A 25,266-nucleotide genomic window follows, 5' to 3' on the forward strand; every position below is an offset into this window, starting at 1 on the left:
GCTTCCATACAGCCAGCCCATTCGCCGGGATTCTAGTCCCGGACCGCTTAACTACAAGTGGGTAAAATCCTAGTATACGGTGCAGCCTTGGCGCGATTTTAAAAATTATCGCCAACACCAAAAATTACCAAAAGAACGTTCTATGTATATATAGTGATAGTACACTATATACATAGTATACTATGTATATTTCTTTGAATACCCGTTTACTACTTATCGTATATGTCCCGTTTTTACTGCTCATCATAAAAGTCGCCAAAAAGTAGCCAAATCCCGTGTGCACCGGATACTAGGATTAAACCCTACAAGTGTTTAGCGATTTTACTGCTTGTGTCGCGAGCTGTAGAGACTTCAGACATAAACTGAATTAAACATACAAGTGTTTAGCGATTTTACTGCTTGTGTCGCGAGCTGTAGAGACTTCAGACATAAACTGAATTGATAAGTAGTGAAACATCATTTTTTGAAATATTTTTATATTTATGTATTCTTTTGAACTGGCTCCAGAAAAGAAAGCCAATCTTTTATATTTCCCCATCGAATTTTAAAAGTTCGATCTTCGGTAACTTTAGCTTTTGGTTTTTCAGTGGCGAAGAATCGACGGTATTTTCAATTCTAAAAATTATAGACACATTTCTAAGCTTACATCTGCTTTTACGAAATTTTCTATATATTTTTCTCTTATGGCATACTCATTTTGATGTTTTTTTATCATCTTTATCTTCTAATAATAAGGACATAATTTCCTGAACTATTTCAGATAGCTGAGAATAAATTCTACGCCGATTACCAAAATTAAATCTAATGTTTTCTTCCCCAACATCTTCGGTTTTTAATAAGTCATTCAAACTATTAAAAATCTTTCGTAAAAGGAACAGCTTCAGTATAGTCCACCTCTAAAGTTTGGCTAATTTGCTTTGGCGCCAAAGCACATGGAACACGTTGTTTTGAAAAATAGTTGCCATCCAGATTTTCGACGAAACTCCGTGTTTCAAAAATGGCGGCCATCTTGATTTCACCAGAAATCGTGGATAATAGAAATAAATTTACGACTATTATACACGATTTTAAAAGAAAGAAACATTAAGGAATGATTAATGAAAATTATTAAGGTTAAAAGGATGTCATTTTAAAAACAATGCGGGAAAATCTCACCTTTGCTAGGCTTTTCCAAATGCGAGACACCCTTGCACGGTATCTTATATTTTTCACAAATTTTATCCTTCAATAATCCACAGTCCATCAAAAGTCCTCTAAAAAGTTCACACTCTCTTGTTAATTCATACAAATAATATCTGTTTGGAATGCCTGGCTTTCCTAAACTTTTACGCTTGTTTGAAAACTCCCTTAAATTTTCCTTTAAAATCTCTCGATACAACATCACTAACAGCAGGTTTAGAGCAATCCATAACTAAATGCAAAAATCTGATCTCCAAAACAGTATTCTCCACAATATCTGAGCGTTAAACAATCGCCGAAAATAGTGTTACGAATTTTGTGTAGATTTTGTTTCTCTTCTAGTCTAGTTTGTGTAGATAGTTAATTTTGTACAATTCTAATTGAAAAATGTTGTATTTCCCCGTGCAATGCAGTGCGAGATAAATTTTAGGAGAAGCTATGCCGTAAAAGTAAGAAAACATTGTCACGTGCATTTAACTATGAGTAAATGGATATCGCGGTAATTTGTATTGAAGTAGAATGAATGTAACTGACTACTATATTAGCTGTAACCGTAATTCCATCCTCAAGTTTATCTTGCTGTCGAATAGTATAAGTTACCACATCATATCATTTGTCGCCGCTCTTGGGAATATTTTTTTTGGTTAAAATTCTAGGTGGGCTATACTGAAGCTGTGCCTCGTAAAATTACCTCTTTTAGGTGAGCGTACTTTAACAAGCAATTCTTTTTTTAGAATAATGCGTAATTAAAAAAATGTACCTCTAAAATCACCTCGCGTAGTCACCATGTTGTGAGACTACTTGAATTTCAATCATTCAGTCCGGTTCTCCATTAAATAAACGTAAAAAAAGATTTGGTAATAAAAATAAAACAGGCAATCCACCTACGTAATTAAAATGAGACATACAATCCACCTCAGTACGAAAAGACGGCTCCTTCTCCTTTCGTTTTTATTATTCTAATCGTAAACAAATATATGGTGTTGCCAAACCATGAAAAATAACTTTTTGGAGAATTACTCGAACTACTAAAGTTTCAGAACTATAAGCTTACTGACGGTCGAGCGGAAAAACTGCTGACCACAGGTACTTGGAAACAGGATCAAACCATGGTGAACGGAATGTCCTAAGGAAATTTATCGTGGTTTCACCCATGGGTAACGAGAATGCAAATCATTTACCTTGAAAAAATTTTTCCTAAGGTAGCTTTCCCCCTATCTTTCTGAACTAATTTCCCCACCAATAAAAATGATACAAGTTTTTCATCTCTGTACATTTATTTTGGTCACATTTGCAAGTTATATTTTGTCTTTTTCGTTTTAGACTATGGCAGACTATGCCAGAATTATTGTCGTGTGTTATATAATACACTCATGTCCATAAATTAAGGATAATTCGGAGTCACGCGGAAATCGAACTCTATATATATCACCTGTAAAATCACTACACACATCTTCAAGAATCATATGCAAATTTCAGGAAGTAACCAGATGACACCGATGGTACGTCACAATGACGAGAGTGTAAGCGAGTGATATATAAGGAATACAGGCAAAGGAGTAAAATTGTTCGCAGGCGCTTTATAAGCATTTCAGTGCAATAACCGAATAGTTATGACACAAAGAACGCATTTGGATGATTTTTTACGTGGTAGAATTATCGGCCGTCTGGAATGTGGGTCTACCTAACTAGAAGTACCAGACGAACTTGGAATTGCCCAGAGTGTGATCTCCAGGCTTTGGCCAGGATTCCAAGATGATGGCAATGTGAGTAGAGGTTACAGCACAAGTCGCTCCAGAGTTACAACGCCGAATGAGGACCGGTATTTGGCAGTTACTGCCAAAAGAAACAAGCGGAACACAGCCTCCGACCTGTCTCGACAGCTCTCTTCAGCCACTGGTACGACAATTTCAAGACAGACCGTGTACAGACGCTTAGGGCAGATCGGTCTATATGCTCGTACACCTGTCCGATGCGTTCCACTTACTGCAACTCAATGTCGCCTGCGGTTAGCCTGGAGTAGAGAGCATGCATTGTGGACACCGCAGCAGTGGGCTTGTGTGATGTTTTCCCACGAGTCCAGGTTCAGCTCGCAGTCTGATTCTCGCCTGACTTTCATATGGAGAGCTTCAGGTACCCGTTACCACCAAGAAAACATCATTGAACGACACCGTTACGGTGGTGCAGGAGTGCTCGTTTGGGTGGAATTATTCTGGGTTCCAGAACTGACCTGCATGTTCAAATTGGAACCATGACAAGCCATATCTATCGGGACGTCATTCTGGAACAACATGTACGGTTGTTTCGGGGCACCGTGGGTGCACAATTTGTGTTTATGGATGACAACGCCCGTCCGCACCGTGCAAACATCGTAAGCGAATGCCTTCAATCGGAGAATATCACCCGTATGGACTGGCCAGCATTCTCACCGGACTACGATCCAGTAGAGCACGTGTGGGACATGCTTGGCCGACGAGTTGCATCCCGTCAACCTCCTCCTACATGTCTACCGGAACTTCGGAGAGCATTGCTTTTTGAGTGGTGTAATATCCCCCAAGATCAGATCGATAATTTGATACTCAGCATGCCTAGGCGTTGTACGGACTGTATTGCATCGTCTGGGAGACATACAATGTATTAACAATCATACCAACCATGTAATATTGGTTTTTTGTAAATAGGTTTTTTTTTTTTTTTTTTTTTTTTTTTTTTTTTGTTATTTGCTAGAGGCAGAAAAAATCGCTAATTTTTTTAATAATATCAAACATATAGCATCCTTTTTTGCTCTTTACCTTTTGTTTAATAAATAAGCTTTACAAATAGGTCAACTTTGTTTTGCTTCTAACTTTTCCTTTGCCTGATTTTGAATTATCCTTAATTTATGGACATGAGTTTACATAAATTAAATAATGACAAATTGCATAAACTTATGTATAACTTTCTTTTTCATTTATAATCCAGAATGTATGATTAAGGCTTTGATTTCTTTTCCCCGAGATTCATTACTTGATGAAACATCATGAATTTTCAAATATATTACTTAATTCGTTTTCTGAATTGACGACTCGAAGATTTTTTTCTGTTACATCATAATCCACAATTTGCTTTGGACTTTTGCTTTGGAATTTCAGACATCAGATTTTTGAGTTCTTGTGTAAAGTCTTGTGTTTCTAATGACTGTTTGTATAACAGGAAACCGTATCCAAACCACATTGCATGTATTTACATACTTTTAACTAAAAACATAGTTTAGGATTAAAATTCTAATTTAATGTCACCATAATTTTTAAATTTTAGAAATCCACTTGAGCTCATGTAAAAAAATGTTACTTGCACTTTGCAGGGGGAAGGAAAAAGGGGAAATATTTACAGAACGTTGACAGCAGGGCATATTTAATAAAAAGTATGTATATTATGTAAATAAAGCCTATGAACAATATTTTGACTCTAATATTTTTGTTTATATTTTTTTGTAACTGCAGCTTCTGAGTAATATTGCACGAGCTTCAAGCAGATGTAATCGTTTTCTTTACTCTATAGGTTTTTTATTCATTATCTATTCATATTATTATTATCTATGTTTTGTAACTGTTTATGTTCCAGAGAATGGCAACATACTATGATGTTGTTCTTTTTAGACAGTTAAGTGTAACTTTTGTTTTCATCATTTGAGAGTATGAATAAAAGAACTATTTAATTATTGTAGAGTCTTAAATAACTAAAGAGATATAAATAGTTATTTTCGAGTAATAAATAGTTCTTGAGGTAACAAATTTGGTGAGAATTTTTGAACAGCCTAAATAATTTAATTATTTAGACTCATTAGTCCAAAGGAGCAATTTTCCCAGGACTATTAATTTCGTTTTGGCATTTTGATTTGATTCACTATTCAAATTGATGCCCCCAAATATTATCGCCCTGTGTTATATTTAAACAAATTAAATAATGACAAATTGCATAAACTTATGTATGTTTCTCGTATTGGAATAAAACAATGGTACCTAGAGCCCTCAAATTTTGAATAACGTACGTTTCCACCTGAATATTTGCATCTGGAAGGCCAAATTTAGAATTTGTTTCATTATTTGTATCATATTTTGTAAAGCTTTAATGAATTTTTGATTAAAATACACAGCGATTTCAAAGGGAGCAATGGCAGCACTCCACGGGGGAGAAAATTATCTCCAGCGCGCAAAACTGTGTATTGGAAATTCTAAAGATATGCTCATTTTAAAATTATGTTACTTTTCCGTATTGCCGGCGCAGGCGATAAAGTCGCCAATAATGGTACAACGGATGCCAAACGGAATATCCTCGCTGGTAACCTTTTACGCCTCATTTTCAAAACAAGTCGCAGACATTTCTTATCAGATTGATTGTTTCTTTCAATACTGCGCACAATTAGACAGAATTTTTAAGTTAAATTTTATGCCCTAAGACCATTCGCGGTAATAAAGTCAATTAAGATGCAATCACATCGCTCACCCAAGGCAAAGTCAAGGGTTAAATTCATCCATTCTAAAGAGAATGCAATAGTGAAGTAAAACACCGCGGTTTTATATACAGTGGGTAAAAAAAGTATTTGCACACCTACATTTTTGTTTGCAATTCATAAAAAGAAGCATTAAGAAATAAAAAAATTGGTATTGCCAAATCAGAATAAGTTTAATCATCCAAAACAAACAGAAAAATTACAATAATATAAATAACAATGCTTTTTTATAGAAAATTAAAATATCTCGTATCAAAAAAGTATTTGCACACCTGCACGAGTGCAAAAGAAATAAAATATATAAGCAAATTTCAAATAACTAATATTTAGTATGCATGCCTTTAGCATCTATTACTGCTTGTAATCTTGCTGGCATTGATTTAATTAAATTTTCTGTAACAGTAGGCTCAGTATTCGGTCACCCTTCAATAAGGGCTTGTTTAAGGGCAGATTTGCTTGAAATCTTCCTTTTTCTTATTTTTAAATCCAATGAATTCAACAGATTTTCCAAAGGATTTAAGTCTGGTGATTGTGGTGGAGCGGCAAGTTTTCTGGGTACATTATAAAGCAACCACATACGAGTTATATCGGCAGTGTGCTTGGGATCATTGTCTTGCTGAAAATAGTACGAATTACTGATACCCAATTTTATTGCACTTTGTGGCAAGTTATCTCGCAACACATCAATATAGGTTCGAGCTGTCATATTCCCATCAATGAAACACAAATTACCAATTCCTTTGCTATCCATGCACCCGCAAATCATAACAGAACCTCCTCCATGTTTAACTGTAGGTAACACATTTTTGGTATGAAAAGCAGCACAAGGTTTTCTCCAAACTAATTTTCTGCCATCTGATTTAAAGCTATTGAACTCACTCTCGTCGGAGAATATGACATTTTTCCAGAAATCGATTGGCTTATTGATATATTCCTTAGCGAATTCAAGTCTCTTCAGTCTGTTTCGTTCAGTTAGGAGAGGTTTTTTCCTTGGTGATCTCCCATAAATGTGTGCATCGTGCAGGACATTTCGAACACTTTGGGCACAGATTTGAACTCCAGATGTTGAAGCGACATCATTGGCTAAAGTAATTGCACTAACAAATGGATTTTTTTATGCTTCTCTTATGATTTTTCGCTTCATTCGCAGTGAAAGTTTCTTTGGGCGTTCAGAACGCAAGTTATTTGATGTAGATCCTCTTTCTTTATAACATACTAAATAGTAGAGAAGCAAACATTTACTTTTTTACCTATTTCTTGATAACTTAGGCCATTTTCACGTAGAGAAAAAAAAAATTTTCTCGCAATGAAATCGACAATTCAGATTTCTTAGGTGCCATTACAATTTGAATCGGCAATCAACTGATAACGTTTCGACAACACCTCCTTTTATAGTCGTCTTACATATATTATTTACTGCGGGATGACTGTCAAATAATAGCATAAAATGCAAATTTGCTAGAGTTGAGTTGAGTGTGCAAATACTTTTTTTGACATAAGCTATTTTAATATTGTCGCAAAAAATGTTTTTTTATTAATATTATTGTATTTTTTGTAATTAATTTAAATGAATAGGCTTATTCTATTTTTTAAATGCCAATTTTTGTATTGATTAATGCATTTTCTTATAAATTGTGAACAAAAATGTATGTGTGCAAATACTTTTTGTACCCACTGTAATTTCTGAGTAAGCTATTTGTACGAACTGAAATAATTTGCATATAAACTTATATTCCAAATCATGATTTAACTTGAAATTAATGTAGATAATTACTGAGAGAATTAGATTTTTGTAGCGTAGATGAATCACTTGGGATCACGTGATATGAACCGGCGAATCAGGGTGTTGAACCATGAAAGCATAGTAAATTCTTAAATTAATGTCTTTTGACAAATTTATTGTCTTTATTTATTGGCTTTTTACAAAATTTTAAACGGCATTAAAATGTTTATTCCTTCAAAATAAAAAAAAAATTTTTAGAACTAACATTTCTTAACATTTTTTATGTGTATACTGTATGTTGTCGCCAACAAAGTTTGCTTGGCGAGATTTGCGCCGACGAAACGGAAAAGTACCAAAATTATTTTGCTGTTGAACTGAATTCTATGGTTTAAGTGCAAAGAACATATTTAATAAACATACAAAACGTTAAAAAACGCCCCTTTGGGCATAATGTAAAATCTGAAAGCTTTTAGATTTTACTTTTTGTTAATACTTTTGATTTGATTACAAAGATTTCGGTTGAAAGAACAGGTCTGTTTATTTTATTTTATATACATAATTTATCTGTAAATGGATCGATACCTTTCTTAATAGCTCAATGACTTTCTTTCTGAAGACGGAGAACTACTGTATTCTTATTTCGAATTGTTTTAAGCGCAGATTATCGGAAATAAAAAAGCAACGCATTTTTTCTCATTTAGAATTGTATAATATTAATAAGTTTATTGCAAAATCACTGTGAAAGGGAAATTGAAAATGTACAGGTTTAACTATATTTGAGCCCACCAACGGCCGAGCTGTAAAATCGCTGAACGCTGGTAGTTCCGACCTGGTTTCGAATTCAGGCGAGTGTGTTGACTGCTTGGGCGTTTTTGTGGTTTTCCCCATGTGTAACATGTATACAAGCCAGTTTTCCTTAGAAAGTCTTCCACGAAGACATCACTCCCCTTAGCCCTAATATGCTTTGGAATAACCAATTAAAAACTAACTACATTTGAAGATGCAGCACTGTTTTGAATATTTCATGAAATTTTAAACTTTCTTCGGAAAGTTCGCTGTTGATGATGAAATTCGTCAAAAAATTCGCCAATTCAAAATTTCCATATTTAACCATTTATTTTCAATTCCATATAGAATACTGGCAGTGTAACGACTTTTCTTGCGAGTAAGCTTTCTGTCATTTTACTTCACAGAACAATTTGGAATGTTTTGTACCTTTATGCTTTATTATACTTAATTTAACCCTTTGCACTCGAGGCCTTTTTCGCTTGCGTGAACCAGCAACTTGAGACGATTTCGACCAAATTCGGCAAACACTTTACAAGTATTTATGGCAAAATGCAGCAAATGTAGCCAGTCTTTGAGACAACTAGAACATAAACTCTGATACGTCATTTTGTCGGTTTCTTCGGATTGTATGTTATGAACGAAATTCGACCCTTGAATTTTATAGTTGACTTGTCCACAGATATGTGCTCGCCCGGGATAAAATAATCCAAAAACTTCGAGTTGACAATAGTTCCAAATAGCAGTTTATGCGTGGTAGGCGCGTTCGTGGATTGGTGTTGCGTGTTGGAATAGTTTTCAAATGAAGCATCCAGAAGATTTGGATAAATCTGTCTCTTGTAAATATATCCTTATGTATATATAAGTCTTAAATATATATAATTACTATATATATTTAAGAACTACTAGACCGTCAATCTCGGAACGCCTGCTATTGTTAGCTGGGCGAGTTCAATATACGCAGGTGAGAGGAATAGAAAGGAAAGGTTCCGGAATGGTTTCCAACGGAAATAATTAGATCGTGGAATGGCTTTCAGTGGGTACTACGAAAAAAAGGGGTATTTTCGCTGACTTATTTCCGAACCGTGGAAGGAGTTTCACTTCTTATTTTTATGCTCCATGTGTTATTGAACACTTTGTTGTAGGACAAATTAATTTTTATCAATTTATGAAACAACAACAAAAAAAAAAAAAAAAAAAAAAATACTTCGTAGAAAAATACGTGTTTGCAATGTAAAACTGTACGCTCATTTAAAATTTGCTTAAAGGCATAACGTTTTGGCGAAAATACATAATTTTGTTCATTCCAACGAACATGAAGTTACAATACGTAAGTGTAAAGTTTTTATTTACTTAACGTATTGCAGAAAATTGCAACTGTAAAAAAAGGGGCAGACAATCAATAAGAATAATAAATAATACACATACTAACGAAACGCTAGCTACCCTCACAAAGCAGGAGCCCGTTCATAGTAGGCGCTCAATGAGGGAAAGACTGAAATTCCCTATACTCAAAATCCTTTCTCTTTCTCCTCTTAGCTCATCCCTACTTTCACGTACCATACCTACTAATCTTGGACTCTTCCGACAAACAACAGAATTCGTTCCGGGATTGAGCGCCTACTAGTGCAACGGGTTAATGTTCGTTAATGCGAGAGAGAATGTCTGTTTCTGTGTGCGTGCTATAATAATTGAAGGAAATTTAATTAAATATTATTAATTTCGCTAAAAATGCTGCAAAATTAATAAACATATAAGACAGAATATATAAACATAAGATAGAACATATTGTATTAATCAAAGGTTGCAAAGTCCCAACAATGAAGAAGGCGATTTTTCCTTTTTTTCGGTGTTTTCTGTTTTCTTGCCTGTGATGCTGAACTACGCAAATGCGCCAATTTTGGAATGCCCGACAAGAGAAAAAAATCGGTGTTTCAATTCCGTGAAGCCAAAACTCGGTTCGTCCAATGTATATATAATATGTAATTTACCATTCTTCCAACAGATCGTGATACTTTTCCGCGAAATGTTCGTCCGTTTCCCGCCGTTTTACAACAAAAAGGACCTTTGTCCCGAATGGAATATTAAGTCTCAAAACAGCTTTTTGCGTTTGACCACTGTAAACGGTGCATCACTTTTTCACATTGTTGCCACCAAGTATTATCGCCCAGCATTACATGTAAACAATTTAAATAATGAAGAATCTCCATGAATATATGCCTGTTTCTCGCAATGTGAAAGAACAACAGTACTTAGAGCCATCCGATTTTGAATAACGCAGTCACACGGGCATCTAAAAAACCGTATTTTGACTTTCCCATATTTTTTATTATCTTTTCATATTTTGTAAAACTTAAGCGAATTTTAACTAAGAAACTCAACTATTTCAAAGCGAGAAGTGGCAACGCTGTGCGTAATAAAACAGTTTCATCTCCAACGCACGAGACTTTCTATCGGAAATTCTGAAGATATGCAAATCGAATTGTCACCTGTTTGGTGCTCAAGGCCAATGACAAATGCAGTCTTACGCTCTTTGCCACGCTAAAATTAATGGGCTTGTTCGGATTAGATCAAAAAAGTGAGATTAGTAACGACATATATCATTAGAAAAGAAATCATCTGGAAAGAATTCACTTACTTTTTAAGTTTGTCGCGGAACATGCAACATCGTTTTTTAATCCTTTGACCGATAAAGCTCGTCTTAAAGAGAAAAAAAAATTACTGCAAATTAAAAAATAGTATTTTCTTCATATCAATTCAGCATAAATTCATAAATTCTGTACAAACTCATATCAGAAACGGATTAGATTATTTTAATTTGGGCAAAGAAGGGAGGGATCTCTAAGAGAAATGATGCTTCCGTGGAGGACATCCTGAGGGAAATTGGCACATATTCACGTTACATATGAGAAAAAACAATGCAAAAAAAAATGAAAGTGTCTTCGCATCATATGTGCAGATATTTAGTGCTGCAAAATACATCTAACTTCCTCACCAGGGGCCCAACAGCGGCTCAGCGGTAAAATCGCTGAACACTGGTAGTTCTGACCTGGGTTCGATTCTAGGTGAACGGGCTGGCTGCATGGGCGTTTCCGAGGTTTTCCCCGTGTTTGTAACATGTATACGAGCCAGTTTCCCTTCCTCCATGAAGTCCACCCCAGTTCTCCATGAAGGCATCCCGCCTTATAGGCACGAAAGCAAATGAAACGAAATTTAAAATGTAAAAGTTTGGTTTAATTCCCTTTTGTTGTAAGATTTTTAATCATACTTTTCCCGGGGCCTCTTTAGAGGGAGACACCTTGTATATCTAATTTCACATTGCAGAAGTTTTACATTTATAGTTATCGACACTTGAAAAATTTCACACAAACTTAAATATTAAAATTTTAATCAGGATTGTTACCAGTGGATTAATTAAGCATATTAACATGACTTCTGATTATTTAAAACGCCATCAACAGACGACCACTTCCGGTATGTACAGTTAGGATTCTTGCGCCATGCCATTTCACGGATATGATGCTGGTTCACTTTAGCTGCCTCTTCAAGTCGTACTAAATGCAAAAATTTTTATCAAGATAGCACATACATCCTTTGTCAGAAAAGTTCCAGGACAATTATTTTTATTTCTGTGTTTACAGTACTAGAAAGGAACAGATATTGTTTTCATTAATATCTCGTATGTATTCCTACTTGACATGACCGTGGCCATGTTTCCGCGCAAACTCACTAGGTTGTAGGGTTGTGCTTAGCAACACATTGTTCGGATTATTGTCGCATTCATTAAGGTGACACTCTTTGCTCCCAATCAGCATCCTTGTGTCACCTCTCTTAAGCTCTTAAAAACCCCTAGTGAAACATGATTAAACAAGCATATGAAGGCCAGACACTTTCAATAAATCTTGTTTTCGAAAGGCACAAAAGGTTTCAGTACAAGACGATCCCAGAGCTAATCATCTGTTTGCAGCACATACCAATGCAAACGGGGAGCATGTAAGACAGATACTGCGAGAAGACCGTCGTGTAACAGTGCGTGGGATAAACTTCATGCAAGAATTGTCATACTCACTAACAGATGAAAAGAAATAGTAAACATTTCTGCAAAATTATTGGATAGAGCCAGATGCGATCCCATATTTACGTCAAAGATCATCGTGATTTTTTTTCTTGTTTCCATGAGCGAAAAGGTGACGGAAAAGAAAGTTTGATCAAGACTATTGCAGACATCCAGCGGGCTGTGACAAATGAGCTTGCAAGCATCACAGTTGAAGATTTCCCACGCTTGCTTTCAAGACCTCTAGAGACGTTGGCAATTGTGCATAGATGGCTAAGGGAACTAGATAGTTAGTTTGATATCAGCTAGGATCATTACCTGTTAAATGCGATTTTCTATTCTTTACGACCTATGTTCTGGGACGTTTCTGACAAAGATGTATATGGGATCATATAATCTCTTTAGTTTAGTGTCTAGGCCCTTTTATCTGCACGATCTCCAAATCACTTTCCATTTGACAATCTATGAAACCTTATCAATCATTCTGAGGTTTCCTCAATCTAATACCCTGGACATGAGCTAATCTACACTGTGATCCAATGATCTTACATGCCAAGTAATTGATGAAGACACAAACTTAATGCTAAGCCGTGGTGCCGTATACTTTGTAATCTGTAGCGATCGTATCACGTATTGAGTTATCCCTGACTATTGCAAATCCTTGAGTTTCCCTAGATCAGCCTCGATCAGGCCCTTCTATACAAAGGCGAATAATCTATCTGGCATAATAGGGTTCCTAATGTATACTAAACGCCTACAGGTAAGGTGAATTTGAAACCACAAGAAACAAGCAATGAGATGCCCTGTGTGTCCTTTTTCTGGGGGGGGAGGGGTAAAAGAAACTATGCAGGGAATTCTCACTCACAGCTGTGTTTTTTAATATAAATATAAATATTAAATCTGTATACATCACCTGGCCACTTGGCTTGAGGAAGTACTCGTACCTTTGTCTTCCTTGTTTAATTTAGTTTTCAGACTCACCATCGTGTGAAGTTGTTTGGTCAAGAGTTTGCGTTTGGTGGTTTGGGAGGGATTGAATCGGCTGTTCATCCAATTGGGATGTGTTAACGATTTAACCGACCCCCTGAATTTAGAAATAGGATCTTTTACTAATACTATATATTTAATGGCAGTTTGGGATCTTATCTTACTTAGTAAATATTTACATACGCGGGATTAACCATTTTAAAATCTTTGTTTAAAATGTTCAAATGGCGGAAGAGTAATGGGTAACATTGCCTAAGCTCTTTTCCTTCTTTCTATAAGAAGGAAACGCCACCATTGTTATGTTAGCCCTGACTATTGGATTCGTATAAAACGCATTGGTTACATTTAGCTTCCTATGGCAAGCAGTATATTTACAAGCTAAATGCAAACATTTATATGCGTATTATCAAACTTTTTATAAATAAAACCTATATCATATGTCTTGCTGGAAAACGTCCGAAATTAAAGTAAGTTTTTTTGCATTAAAGGATTGAAATTGAAAATGGTCAGCGTTATTATACAGATACAATTACGCCTAAGATTATTATGCAAGTGTCTGCTTTAGCAACGGTTCCTTTTTAGGTTCTAGATTAAATTTATACGCAGGCATACTTTTTGTTCGCAGACAATGATTGAAGATCAGGATCAGCTTTACGCTTTGCACACCTGAGAACTGAAGGCGGATCTGTCCCGTCTGCGTACTCTTTCTTGATTGCAGAGGCTGAACCTTGTCCTACTAGTTTTCTTATACCATGGAAGAATTCTATTAAAAAAGAAAATATAATCAATATATTTTAAAATTAGAGTCTTATTTTTTATGTTAAAAAGCATTTACATTAAATGTGGTAATTTCATAAAATACCCATAATAATTATCGATACCTATAATCAATATATACATCATAAGTATATTTTTACTATATATAAACGAAAACTAAACTCCGCGGCACAAACAGCCCTTAGAGAGTCATGGTCGGCGATGCCCTGATATCTCCTTTCTAGCTGTTACAACCTTACAATGAAAGCACCGTTTTCTAAGAATCAAATTTGAAAGCTTTAATCTTGTCTTAATCTAGCTTTTTTTCAATAGTACGTCGAGGACAGATATATCAAGGTAGTTGAATAATGTAATTGGATTCAATACTTATTCAGGAAGGGAATTATTTATAAATCCACGGATAGCATTTAGTTAAGTTAATTTGCCAGGATGTTTTTCTAAACCAAAATTACAAATAATAATATTTTTAGTCTTTACAACTGATGTTTATTTTAGTGTTTAGTTAAGCACTATCAAATCTATATAAACTGCATTGCATGCTTAGTAATTTCGTTTAAAATAGACGGAGAATTCGCAGTCTGCGCTGTAGTAGCTAGTGTTATTAATTAGCAAGCTAAGTTCAGTTGACGACTGCCAAATGAGGGCAGTTGAGACCAGTTGAAGACAACTTGTCTCAATGACAACAACAAGACAGCCAAGCCAGTTGAAGACATGGACTTCAGAAAAAGGTAACGTCTAAAAAAGTCGCGCAGACTTAACCCTTAGGGCTCCGCACATTTTTGTACCACTGCCTACCGGCGACTCCAGCACATTTTTGCAGCGGAACGAGTGAAACGGAGTCTTTTTTTTTTTTTTTCTTTTTTTTTTTAAGTGAGAAGAATTACAGATGCTTGTGAATGTGTTTTTAATTTTATTTGTTTCATACATATGCACCTTCTTCTTGCAAATGAAAGATACATTTTAAATTTTACAATTCACCATGGTATGATATCTTTGGAAACAATCTCCCATGTGCATCCTGGGTTTATTTGGGAAAGTGTCACGTCGAAGTCTTCCTGCGAATCTTCACTTTCAATAATTCTCATTCGTCGTCTCTGTGGTAGTCAGAATTATAGTCAACATTGTATTTCGCAATATCTTTTAACACTTGAAAATCAAACACGTTTTCACTACCACCCAACTCTTAATTCTCGTCATATGAATTATTTTTCTCCATGTTGCTAACCATAAAAAAGGTCAAACAATGGTTTAATCGTAACAGTACAGAGACTGAGCACGTTTAAACTACAGATAACAATTGCCAACGATACCCCAGCATCTTAAGCGTAATCATGCTAAAAACATTTGGCTCCAGACTAGAGCCTTACGGAGCTGCGGAACAATGCGGGATGGCCCCGTAGCGGAGCGCTAAAGGTTTTAAAAAGATCTTGGCTAGATGAAGTGTTTATTTATTTCTAACCTGCTTCGTTTCCCCTTCTGTGTGGGTGAAAGAAATTTATTCTCAAAGGGAACTGTTTTCCCTTTCGGCTAATTTTCCACAGATTGAAAAGGCACTAAGGCAAAAATTTCAGATCTCTTCTCAATCTCAAATGATACCATTTAGGATTTTGAGGGTCAACTGTTTCGGTAAAATCAAATTATTAAACTATAAGGTGTGTTCAAATAGAAAGGTACGAAACCACACTGTGGGTATACTGAAGTGTTGATTGACGAGTAATCACCAGAGGCCTGAGAACAACTATTCCCCTGTTTTACGAGTCGAAGGATTCACCTTCCCAGAATCCCTCTAGTCGTGACAGGAGCCAGTTCTCAACTCTGTCCTTCAGTTCGTCGTCATCCAAGTTGAAGCGTTTAACTTTGAGATGCCACTTCTCATCAGGTCGTCCCCCTTCTTCGGCCATGATTGCTGTACTTGCATGGCCTGGTCTCGGGTCATCACTCCAACACTCCAGGCCTTCACAGAAACTGAGTCGCCACTTTCTCACTAACTTGTCGGATACACAGTCTGCCCCATATACAACTATCATCCAGCGATGAATATTGGCCGGTTTAAATCCTTACACAATCCGGAATCTGGTAACACCTCGATGCTCCTCAATCGTCGAATTTAGCAATGTCAATGCTATCATATCCTCACACGCACTGCCGCATCAAATTGGACAGAACACACAACTCCCTACTTCTCTCTTGCGTCATATGCGGGGGGTCTCCTACATGCGCACAACCTCGCCGGGCACTACATTCGCGTTCTTAGTTGTCTCACTACGTTATGCCAAACCGGCATATTGAAATTTCAAAACCTGTTTATGTGTTACGACGTTTCGTGCCTTTTAATTAAACAACCCTTATACAAAGCCATTTGTTTTACTGATCCTATTTAAGCATAGAAAAATGCATACTGCTCGTTAGAACTAAAGCATAATCTAGAAAAAAGGGGAAGGAAAAGGGGAAAAATACTGACTAACTAAAATTTTCAACTAATGTACAGTGGTACAATTAGCTATGTTAATTATCTGCAGGTGACATCAAAACTGGGTTTTAGGGAAAACGTTAGCATATGAAATATGCAAATTAGCCGCACAGTAACATATTGCACGATAAACGTACGTTGGGATTCAAATGCGACCGCGTTACTACCTGTAAATGCGGATTCTGAAAGTGATCAGAATACATTAGTTATGTCTTAAAGCTGTTGCTTGAGTGCAGGAGGTTAGGTTAGGTTAGGTTAGGTTAGGTTAGGTTAGGTTAGGTTAGGTTGGGTTATTTAATTGCGACAAAGCCTCGAGGGTTATCTGCCTAAGGGGAGGGATGCCTTCGTGGAGGACTTTCTAAGGGAAACTGGCTCGTATACACGTTACACATGGGGAAAACCACGAAAACACCCATGCAGCCAGCCCGTTCGCGGGATTCGAACCTCGAACCGAAGTAGCAGTGTTCAGCGACTTCACCGCTCGGCCGCTGGTGGGCTTTGAGTGCAGGAGAAAAAAATAGTGCTTATTTGCTGGACTCCCCAGAGGTTCAGACACAAATGCAGAAGCTTCAGGACCTGAATATCCTACAATTTAGCTTTGTTTGGTTCAGTCGATTATATAAAAGCTATCCGCTTGAGGGCTATCAGCCTAACTGGAGGTATGCCTTCGTGTAGAACTTTCTCAAGGAAATTGGCTCGTATACATGTTATACGCATAGTGAAAATAACGGAAACGTCCATGCAGAAGTCTGTTCACCTGAAATCGAATGCATGTCGGAACTACCAGAGTTATAAATGAAAATCGAGACGCCGCTATGCTCGTTGTACGCAGATGTAACATAGAGAAAAGAACAAATATGAATTGCTATGAATTGCCCAACGTGTAATGCCAGGTTAAGCAAAGAATGCCTTTTACCCTTTACCATACGATGCAAAATCTATTTCATATAATACAGTTTTCCAGAATAATAGGTATGCTTATAGTAAGACGATCGCTACGCGTGGGACATATGTATCCCACTATAAACTATATGTGTCTCACCCTTTGGCGTGAACACAATTTGTCAAGAAATTCCCAAATGCTAAATTTACCTTATTTATGACATATTTTGTTCACTTGGATAGAAAACGGGGTGATTGTTTTTAAAATTCGTTGTCAAAGGTTTAAACAACTTTTAAATTGTTGTTAATTCTACAACCGCTACATGCAGATTAACTAAAGGCATAAAAACCTTAACAAACAAAAAAAAAAAAAAAAAAAAAAAGAATGAGTCTATTAGTTTTTGAGTTCTCAGAGATACGTTCATACAGACGTCACGAAAACATCTCTTCTGAGTCTATTTTAATAAATGAAAATCTGAAAAGTTTCATATTTTAAATTGCTTCCAAAGGGGCATTTTTAAAAAATTTTGTCTGTTACATTTATTTATTAAATATCATGTGCTTCGCATTTGCAGTAGGATCACGTCATTCAAAATTCGATGGCTCTATGTACCGTTATTTTATCACAATGCGAGAAACATACATACATTTACACAGATTTTTCATTATTTAATTCCTTCAAATATAATGCAGGACTTTAACATTTAGTGGCAACAGTTTGAAAAGTGAAACGGACATTTATAGTGAAGCAACGCAAAATCGCAAAGCGAAAACAGTAGTCCTTCAGGAACAAAGCCCCTTTGGATTTCTAAAAAAAAAAAAAAAAAACAAGCCCCCCCCCGAAATAAAAATTGAAAGGTTTCAGATTTTAAATTACGTCCAAAGAGACTTTTCTTTAATGTTTTGTGTGTTACCTTTATTTATTAAATATCATGTTCTTTGCACTTAAACCATAAAATTCATTTTAATAACAATGTCGCAAAATTATTTTAAAATAAGCCTACCTTTAGAATTTCCGATACACAGTTTCGCTCCCGCTGGAGATAAAAAGGGTTGTTGCCATTGCTCGCTTTTAACTCGTTGAGTTTGTTACTCAAAAATTCGTTAAAGGTTTACAAAATATGAAATCGATAATAAAACAAATTCCAAATTTTGAATTTTGTCTTCCACTTGCCCATATTCGTAGGAGGATTACGTCGTTCAAAATTCGATGGATCTATGTACCATTGTTTTATCACAATGCGAGAAATATACATATATTTATGCAGATTTTTCATTATTTAATTTCTTCAAATATAATGCAGAACTCTATCATTTGGTGGCAACCGTTTGAAAAGTGAAACGGACATTTATAGTGAACCAACGCAAAATCGCAAAACGGAAGCAATAGTCCTTCAGAAACAAAGCCCCTTTGGACTGAAAAGAGTCTTATTTTTGCTGTTATGTACGGATGTCTCGTAAAAGCATCGTTCAGATGGATTAGAGAGCAATGAAAATGGATATTTTCGTTCAAGCATAGTACGTGTATTTTTTCTTGATTACAATACCTCCTTTGCTTCGTACAAAGAAATAAAAATCGCTATCCATGCGACGATAAACCATTATTATTATTTTTTAATTAACAGATTTTTTAAACATCTGTAATACTTTCCAGAAACTGGAAAACAAGTAATACATGTTTTAAAAAGCAAATTTTTGAGCCTGTAACAAAAGAGAGTTACAGACAATAATTAAAAGCATCTTGGATACGTGTTATTATTTTACAAAGTCTGACATGCTAAAAATTCTGGAAGGACGAAGGGGTATTGTTTTTTAAAATAATTACCTATTCTTATACACTGTTATGCAGATTTTCCTTCACCTTTTTTTCCAACGCTGACATTTATTTGAAATTAGAAATTTCAAGCTTTGCTTTAAATGTTAGAAAATCTGAATTCGTAATTTCATTAGAAATGAATATAATGGGCGAATTTGAACAAGTGGTCAAAAATTTAGTGGGTGATAGAAGGCATCTATCTATACCAGCAATATTCGTCATAGAATATATGGTCGAAATGTAAACGACGACCCGCTAGGTGGCGTTGAAAGTGGTATAAAAAGTGTCGGTCCGCTCAGCCAACGCCATTATCTACCGTGGATTGCAGAGACGATGGCTGGTTATACGAACCACGAAATTTCCAGGGCGATGGATTTGTCGAAGTGGTCCCATAGCTTGGCCACAAAGATCCCCGGATCTCTTGCTTTCGGACTTTCTCCTGTGGGGCCATATGAAAAGCCTAATCTACGAATGCCTTGCTGAAACAAATAATGGTTCTAATCGTCAGGTTCGCCGTTGTTGCCGGCGATACTAGGAAAATGCTGGTGTCTTCGCAGATGTGCATCAGTTCCGAAGCTTGAATAACAGCTGGCGGAAGGTCTTTTGCGCAATTTCTTTGAGCACGTACATCAATACATTCCTGTTAATAAAATGTTTTCTGAAGTATCTCCTCTCATTCTTGTGTTAGTGCTTTAAATATGACAATGGGGAACTACCCTTTAACTTCTAATCGCTTGCGTTCCGACCGGACATTTTATGATAACTACTGCCTTCTGCCACCCCCTAAAGTTTTGCCCTTTTGTTCCGATTCACCCTGCATAGCTGAAATATTAAACTAGTAAACTGGTTTTTATTTCCATCACAAGATTTACAGAGCATTTAATTTTTAAATCTTACCGTGCATCGGTCCACTCAGTAATTTTTTCTTCGATTTACATGGGCTATCGTCATCACATAGATCTAATTCTGTATCTGACTGCAAATCTAAATGTAAAAGGATCGATGAGGGAACTTCACCAATTTCATTAGCATGCTCTATTAGTACTTGAATCACAGCTGTACAGATGTAAACTTGTCCATTACTAAAAATAAGTGAAAAGAAGTTAAGAGTGTTAGCTCATTTTACGTATTTCAGCAAAATTCAAACCTAACCGAACATCAAATTGATGATATACATGGAGGTTGGCTAAAGGTTTAAAATATGCATGCATTGATTTTCTAGTACAATATTTTCCTTAGGTATATAAACAATTTTCCTTAACCTTTTGAAGGCGGGATGGCCATTATAGTGGCCATAGAGTCCTCTCTTTGAAAAGACGGGGTTGTCCACTTTAGTGGCCATGTCTTTTTCGCCCATTTTCCAAGCTGAAAAGTGGGGTGAAATGTCAAATTTGACGTCCCTGGGGTTTTAACCACTTATCTCTCTCAAAGGTCTTCCTTTTGCTACATAGATGCACCCCTCTGAGAATCCATTAAACTACACACAAGAATCTTTGTTGAAATAGGAGGTGTTTTCTTTAAGTGGGGAAAGCATTCGATTCAAGATTCCCCGTCCTTTGGTAGCTTTTACTGCTACCAAAGCCCCGGCCTCAAAAGGTTAATAAAGACTGAAAACTACATAAATTTCTCACTATAAGTTAGAAGGAATTTCCAAAAAACATTCAGAATAACATGTCTGTAAATGTAATATAATTGGAAAGGGAACTTGTATTATGAGCTTTTCTCAAGCAACGCGATGATAAATTCAGAGAAGTATTTGTTCCCAATGAGACGAATTAAAGACAGCAGTTGAACAATAACGTCCAAAAATAGCGAATCCAAAGGGCGTCGTGTTTCATCAAGAGAGGGCCATAACTCAACGAAAGTTGTTGGAGCTCGGTCGGGATGTTCTACCGCATCCACCACATTCACCAGATCTCGAGCTCTCTGATTTCCGCCTACATAGAAGATTGCAAACTTCCCTCGATTAAAAAAACTTGAACTCTTTCGTCGAGATAAAAAATCACGTAGAAAGGTTTTTCGCTGAAACATCTGAAAGTTTCTGGAGGGCCAGGATTTTCCAGTTGCCTGAAAGATGAAGAATGGTTGTGCAACACAATGTCACCTATACAGGTTGTCCCATAAATAGCGCCCGAACTTTGCACAATCAGTTTTCTTGTTGTGAGTGCATAAAAAATGCCCAAAGAACTGAACCTGTACGATACATACTTTACGAGAAATATACGTCACAACCGGTGCAATGAAAAACACTTTGACACATCAACAGCCATATTTATAAAGGCAGATGTTCAAATTGTCCGTCGTGCATATCGAGGCAGGTTTCAGCGCGCTGTGGAATGGATGAGTGTACACGTTGCAGCAGGCGGTGTTTACCGAAGTACAAGGAGCATTCAGTCGAGCAATTACGACCATTTGTGTAGTCATACGTATCGATGCACCAATTCGTTAAGATGGCCTCATAGGAAAAATCCAACGCTGTGTGATCTGGCGATGGTGGTGGCCATAGAACCGGAATCCCACATCCAATGCAGCGGATCAAGGAAGTGCAATTTATGGAGTTCATAGGCAATTACGCCTTTACCTCCACATCTTCAAAGGAATTTACATCATCAAAAAAGAAGGGATTGTCTAATAGGGTAAAAATTTTGAGAAGCCGAATGACATGGAATAAGTGCCTTCACACTGGGTCAAAAAAAGGGCAAAAAAACTCAGAAGGTCTTAATTTTGCGCAGAAAAAGGGCCAGAATAATTTAGATAGGGGCAGTCATAATAAAATTTTGACCAGATAAATAAAAGGTGAAGTTTCCTTGAACCTTGATAATCGTGTTTTGCATACGTCAGAAGCGAAGAATACGCAGGGGAATTTCCGATGCGCGTTCTTCAAGGGTGGGAGGGAGGGAGGGGGGAACTTGTTAACAGGTCGAAAAAGTAGTTCTGCCAGTGATCAGCTGGGAGGGAGAAGTTTCGTTTTTGACCGCTTTTCAATGCGGTATTTAACGTTGTTAAACACCTGAGAAAGTTCCTTTTTAAAGGAAGAAAAGAGCTGTATTTAAAAAATCATTTTCAGTTTAAGTCAATTCAAAAGTTAAAAAATATTTTAAATCAGTCCTTTTAGACTGTGGTGTTTCTTATTAAAGAAACGTTAAAGGGGGTTCTCCTCGGGTTAATGCTGTGTGCATTAAAGAACTTTAGAGGCGGGGGATATTAAGGAAGGAGAGGTAGTTATTCACATGGCTGTCAGTGTGCTCATATCTAGCCCGTTTAAATGGGAGAGATGAATATTCCTGGTTAAGAACCGCTCTGGGTGCCAATGCAGCGGCCTAGTATTCCATATCCAACCAATCACTCAGAGAAGCGATAAAATGCGCCAGAGCTTCATCATGCTAGAACCATCGGCGATATGACGTCATACATTTCTTTTGCGTAGATGTCGAAAACTATGGATCGCACAGGCACAGTTCTTTGGACATTTTTAAGGTAATTGGAAAGAAGACTATGGCTGTGCAGAGTTTGGCCGCTGTTTATGGGACACACTGTATAATAAATGTATACTAAAATTAAAATCTCTTGCTTTCAATTTTCCTTCAAATCGGCGCTAACTTTCTTGGATGACCCAATAGTATCTTTTTCACTCTGTTTCCATAGATCACTCGTATGAACGCTGACTATAATCGAATTTAGAATGCAAAGAGAATTCGATAAATGCGTCCATAGTCAGCGTTTATACCTTCGCAAGCATGTGTTAACCAATGCGTACGTACTGGAGAAGCATAAAGAGTTGAAAGGCTTTTGGATTAGTATTAAATTAAGGATAAATATAAAAAAATCTGATGAGTACACCACGACTTCCTTGTACGGAATATTAAATTTTACGCATTTTTTCTTGCATTTCATTTAACTTATTAGATTGAATTAAACCTTCTTTCGCCGACAGCGCATAAAATAATAAATAAAATAAATGCATTCTTTAAAATTCACTTTGTTTACCATAGCGACACTCTGGCGCTAGGTTTACTTAACAGTATTATATTTCGTTCATATTATAAGTCAGAATGCACAAAATTTATATCATTTAAAGAATGATCTAATCGTTGCCACATGTTCTATTCAAATACTATAACAAAGCTAGAACGATGTATAAAAGAAATTAAGCAAACAAAACGAAAAAGAAACAGTTTTTCACAGACAATTGAGTATTTCTCATTCAATTAATTCCGTTTTCACTTCGCGACAAGGCAAAAATACATAAAAACTCAAAATATCTGTATTAAAAATTACGAAGTAAATCTTAAATACTTATTTCCTCGAAAACATTCCAGAAAGGATTAAGCATGATTTAATTCGCAATAATAAATGAAGGCACTATTTTTGTGTTGCGAAGCTTAGTTTCTCTAGATTGGCAACAAATCTACAATTCTGCTGTTTCAAATGTAAACAAATATGTCCGCCATGTTATTTAAAACTTAACCGCACTTAAACAGCTTTTAAACTGTTGATAATTGTACAAACATTGCTTCCAGTATTACGAAAGGCATAAAAACTTTAACCTGAAGATAAAAACAACATAATTCAATCCTTTTTAAAGCAAAAAATGTACAATTTACAAACATATAAGAGTAAAAAACTGAGATCACTGAGCCGGGTAACAGAGTGGATATATTTATAAATATATTTATATACGTTTGGCACAGCCGATTGAAAATAAAATAAGAGGTGCACATCTACATGTTATAGTAGTCTTATATACAAAATTGCAACGTTCTGAGGCTACTCGTTTTTGAGTTATGCGAGATACGTACGTAAGTACGTACATACGTTCGTACAGACGCCACGAAAAATTCTCTTCAGAATTCATTTTAAAGCAGTTTTTTAGTTTTTTTGGAGGAAAAGAGTCTTTTATTCTGTCCTTACGTATAGATATTACGCAAAAACATCGTTAAATTGCATTCGATAGCGGTCAAAGTGGATATTTTCTTTGAAATATGCTGCCTGAAGCTTTTCGCGATTACAATACTTCCTTTTTACTTCGTACAGGGAAGTAAAAATCAACATGACGATATAAAAGGTATTAAAGAAAGGTGGAATTAGGCTTTATTTGTTTGTATATTTCTACTAGACATGACATTAAAGAAATTATTAACATATACTTCAAATTAAGAGTTTTGTGTAATAAAGCACTTCAAAGCATAAAAGTTTTCGGAAAAAGTTCAGTACTAACAGCAGGTCTTCTGTAGATGTAAAATATATTTTCATATGGACTTTGTTAAAAAATGCTTTTTCAATTCATGAAATAGTCATTATGTTTTGTTAAATTGAATGCAGATAGTTCCATAATCTTTCGGAAAATACGTGCAGATTATAAACTAATATTTTCACTGTGCCAGCTACAAGTATAATGATAAGAACTGATTTGCCTATATCCGTGAAATTAAAATTGTCAAATCTAATACTCTCGTTTTACACTTGATTCTTTTATGTGCTTTAAAATACCGCAGATTTTATTAACCCCTTAACCTACGATTTAGATTCGAAGATGCTGGGCCGAAATGGTATACAAGCTCGCGCAGCGTTCGGGACATTTGCACGACTTGTGTAACACGCTAATCCGGGCAATCGTAAACATGACGAATTAAGTAATTTTCGAAAAACGTATAGGCGAATAATTATTGATGATACATCCGATGACGATCGACTACCAGAGTCCTGGCTTTGAAAAGAAATAAGAAATAGTCCAAAAATCTGGGACTAAACGATGACTCCTGGCATAAGAGAGGAAGCCTTATGTCAATTAGGAGGAAGTAGAAGAGAATTTGATATATTTAATCTAATATTTGATGACATATTTTGGAACAATATTGTAACCGAAACGAATCAGTATGCAGATCAAATACGAGAAAATCCACGTAGAACACGAGTGTAAAAAGTGTAAAGTTCCGTTACATGTACCAGAATGCTTTGAAATATATCATACCGTTACAGATTACTAATTTTGTATTTTGGAGATTTGTATAAATAAATATTTTGTAATACTTGCGTCTACCACATTTATTGCATCAGACTGTAATTGCGTATCAAACATTCCACGTAATATTCACTTCTG

The 25,266-nt window shown here is 36.0% G+C and overlaps 1 protein-coding gene across 2 annotated transcripts in view; it reads right to left on the reverse strand.

Moving 5' to 3' along the window:
* Nucleotides 1–25,266, reverse strand: part of LOC118199622 (uncharacterized) — an 88,774-nt gene that overhangs the window by 15,830 nt on the left and 47,678 nt on the right. The window contains exons 6-8 of one of the 2 annotated variants that reach the window (XM_035371515.2): nt 20,064–20,248; nt 13,888–13,984; nt 10,819–10,880 (exon numbers count right to left, since the gene is read on the reverse strand). In XM_035371515.2, coding sequence (XP_035227406.1) covers nt 10,819–10,880; nt 13,888–13,984; nt 20,064–20,248 — 344 coding nt within the window. Of the gene's footprint in view, nt 1–10,818; nt 10,881–13,833; nt 13,985–20,063; nt 20,249–25,266 lie in introns of both variants that reach the window. The other variant, XM_035371514.2, reaches the window with a different exon arrangement.

The sequence above is a fragment of the Stegodyphus dumicola genome, chromosome 12, assembly GCF_044657685.1.
Source record: "Stegodyphus dumicola isolate Sdum_Otavi_A_Nest chromosome 12, ASM4465768v1".
NCBI classification, from domain to species: domain Eukaryota; kingdom Metazoa; phylum Arthropoda; class Arachnida; order Araneae; family Eresidae; genus Stegodyphus; species Stegodyphus dumicola.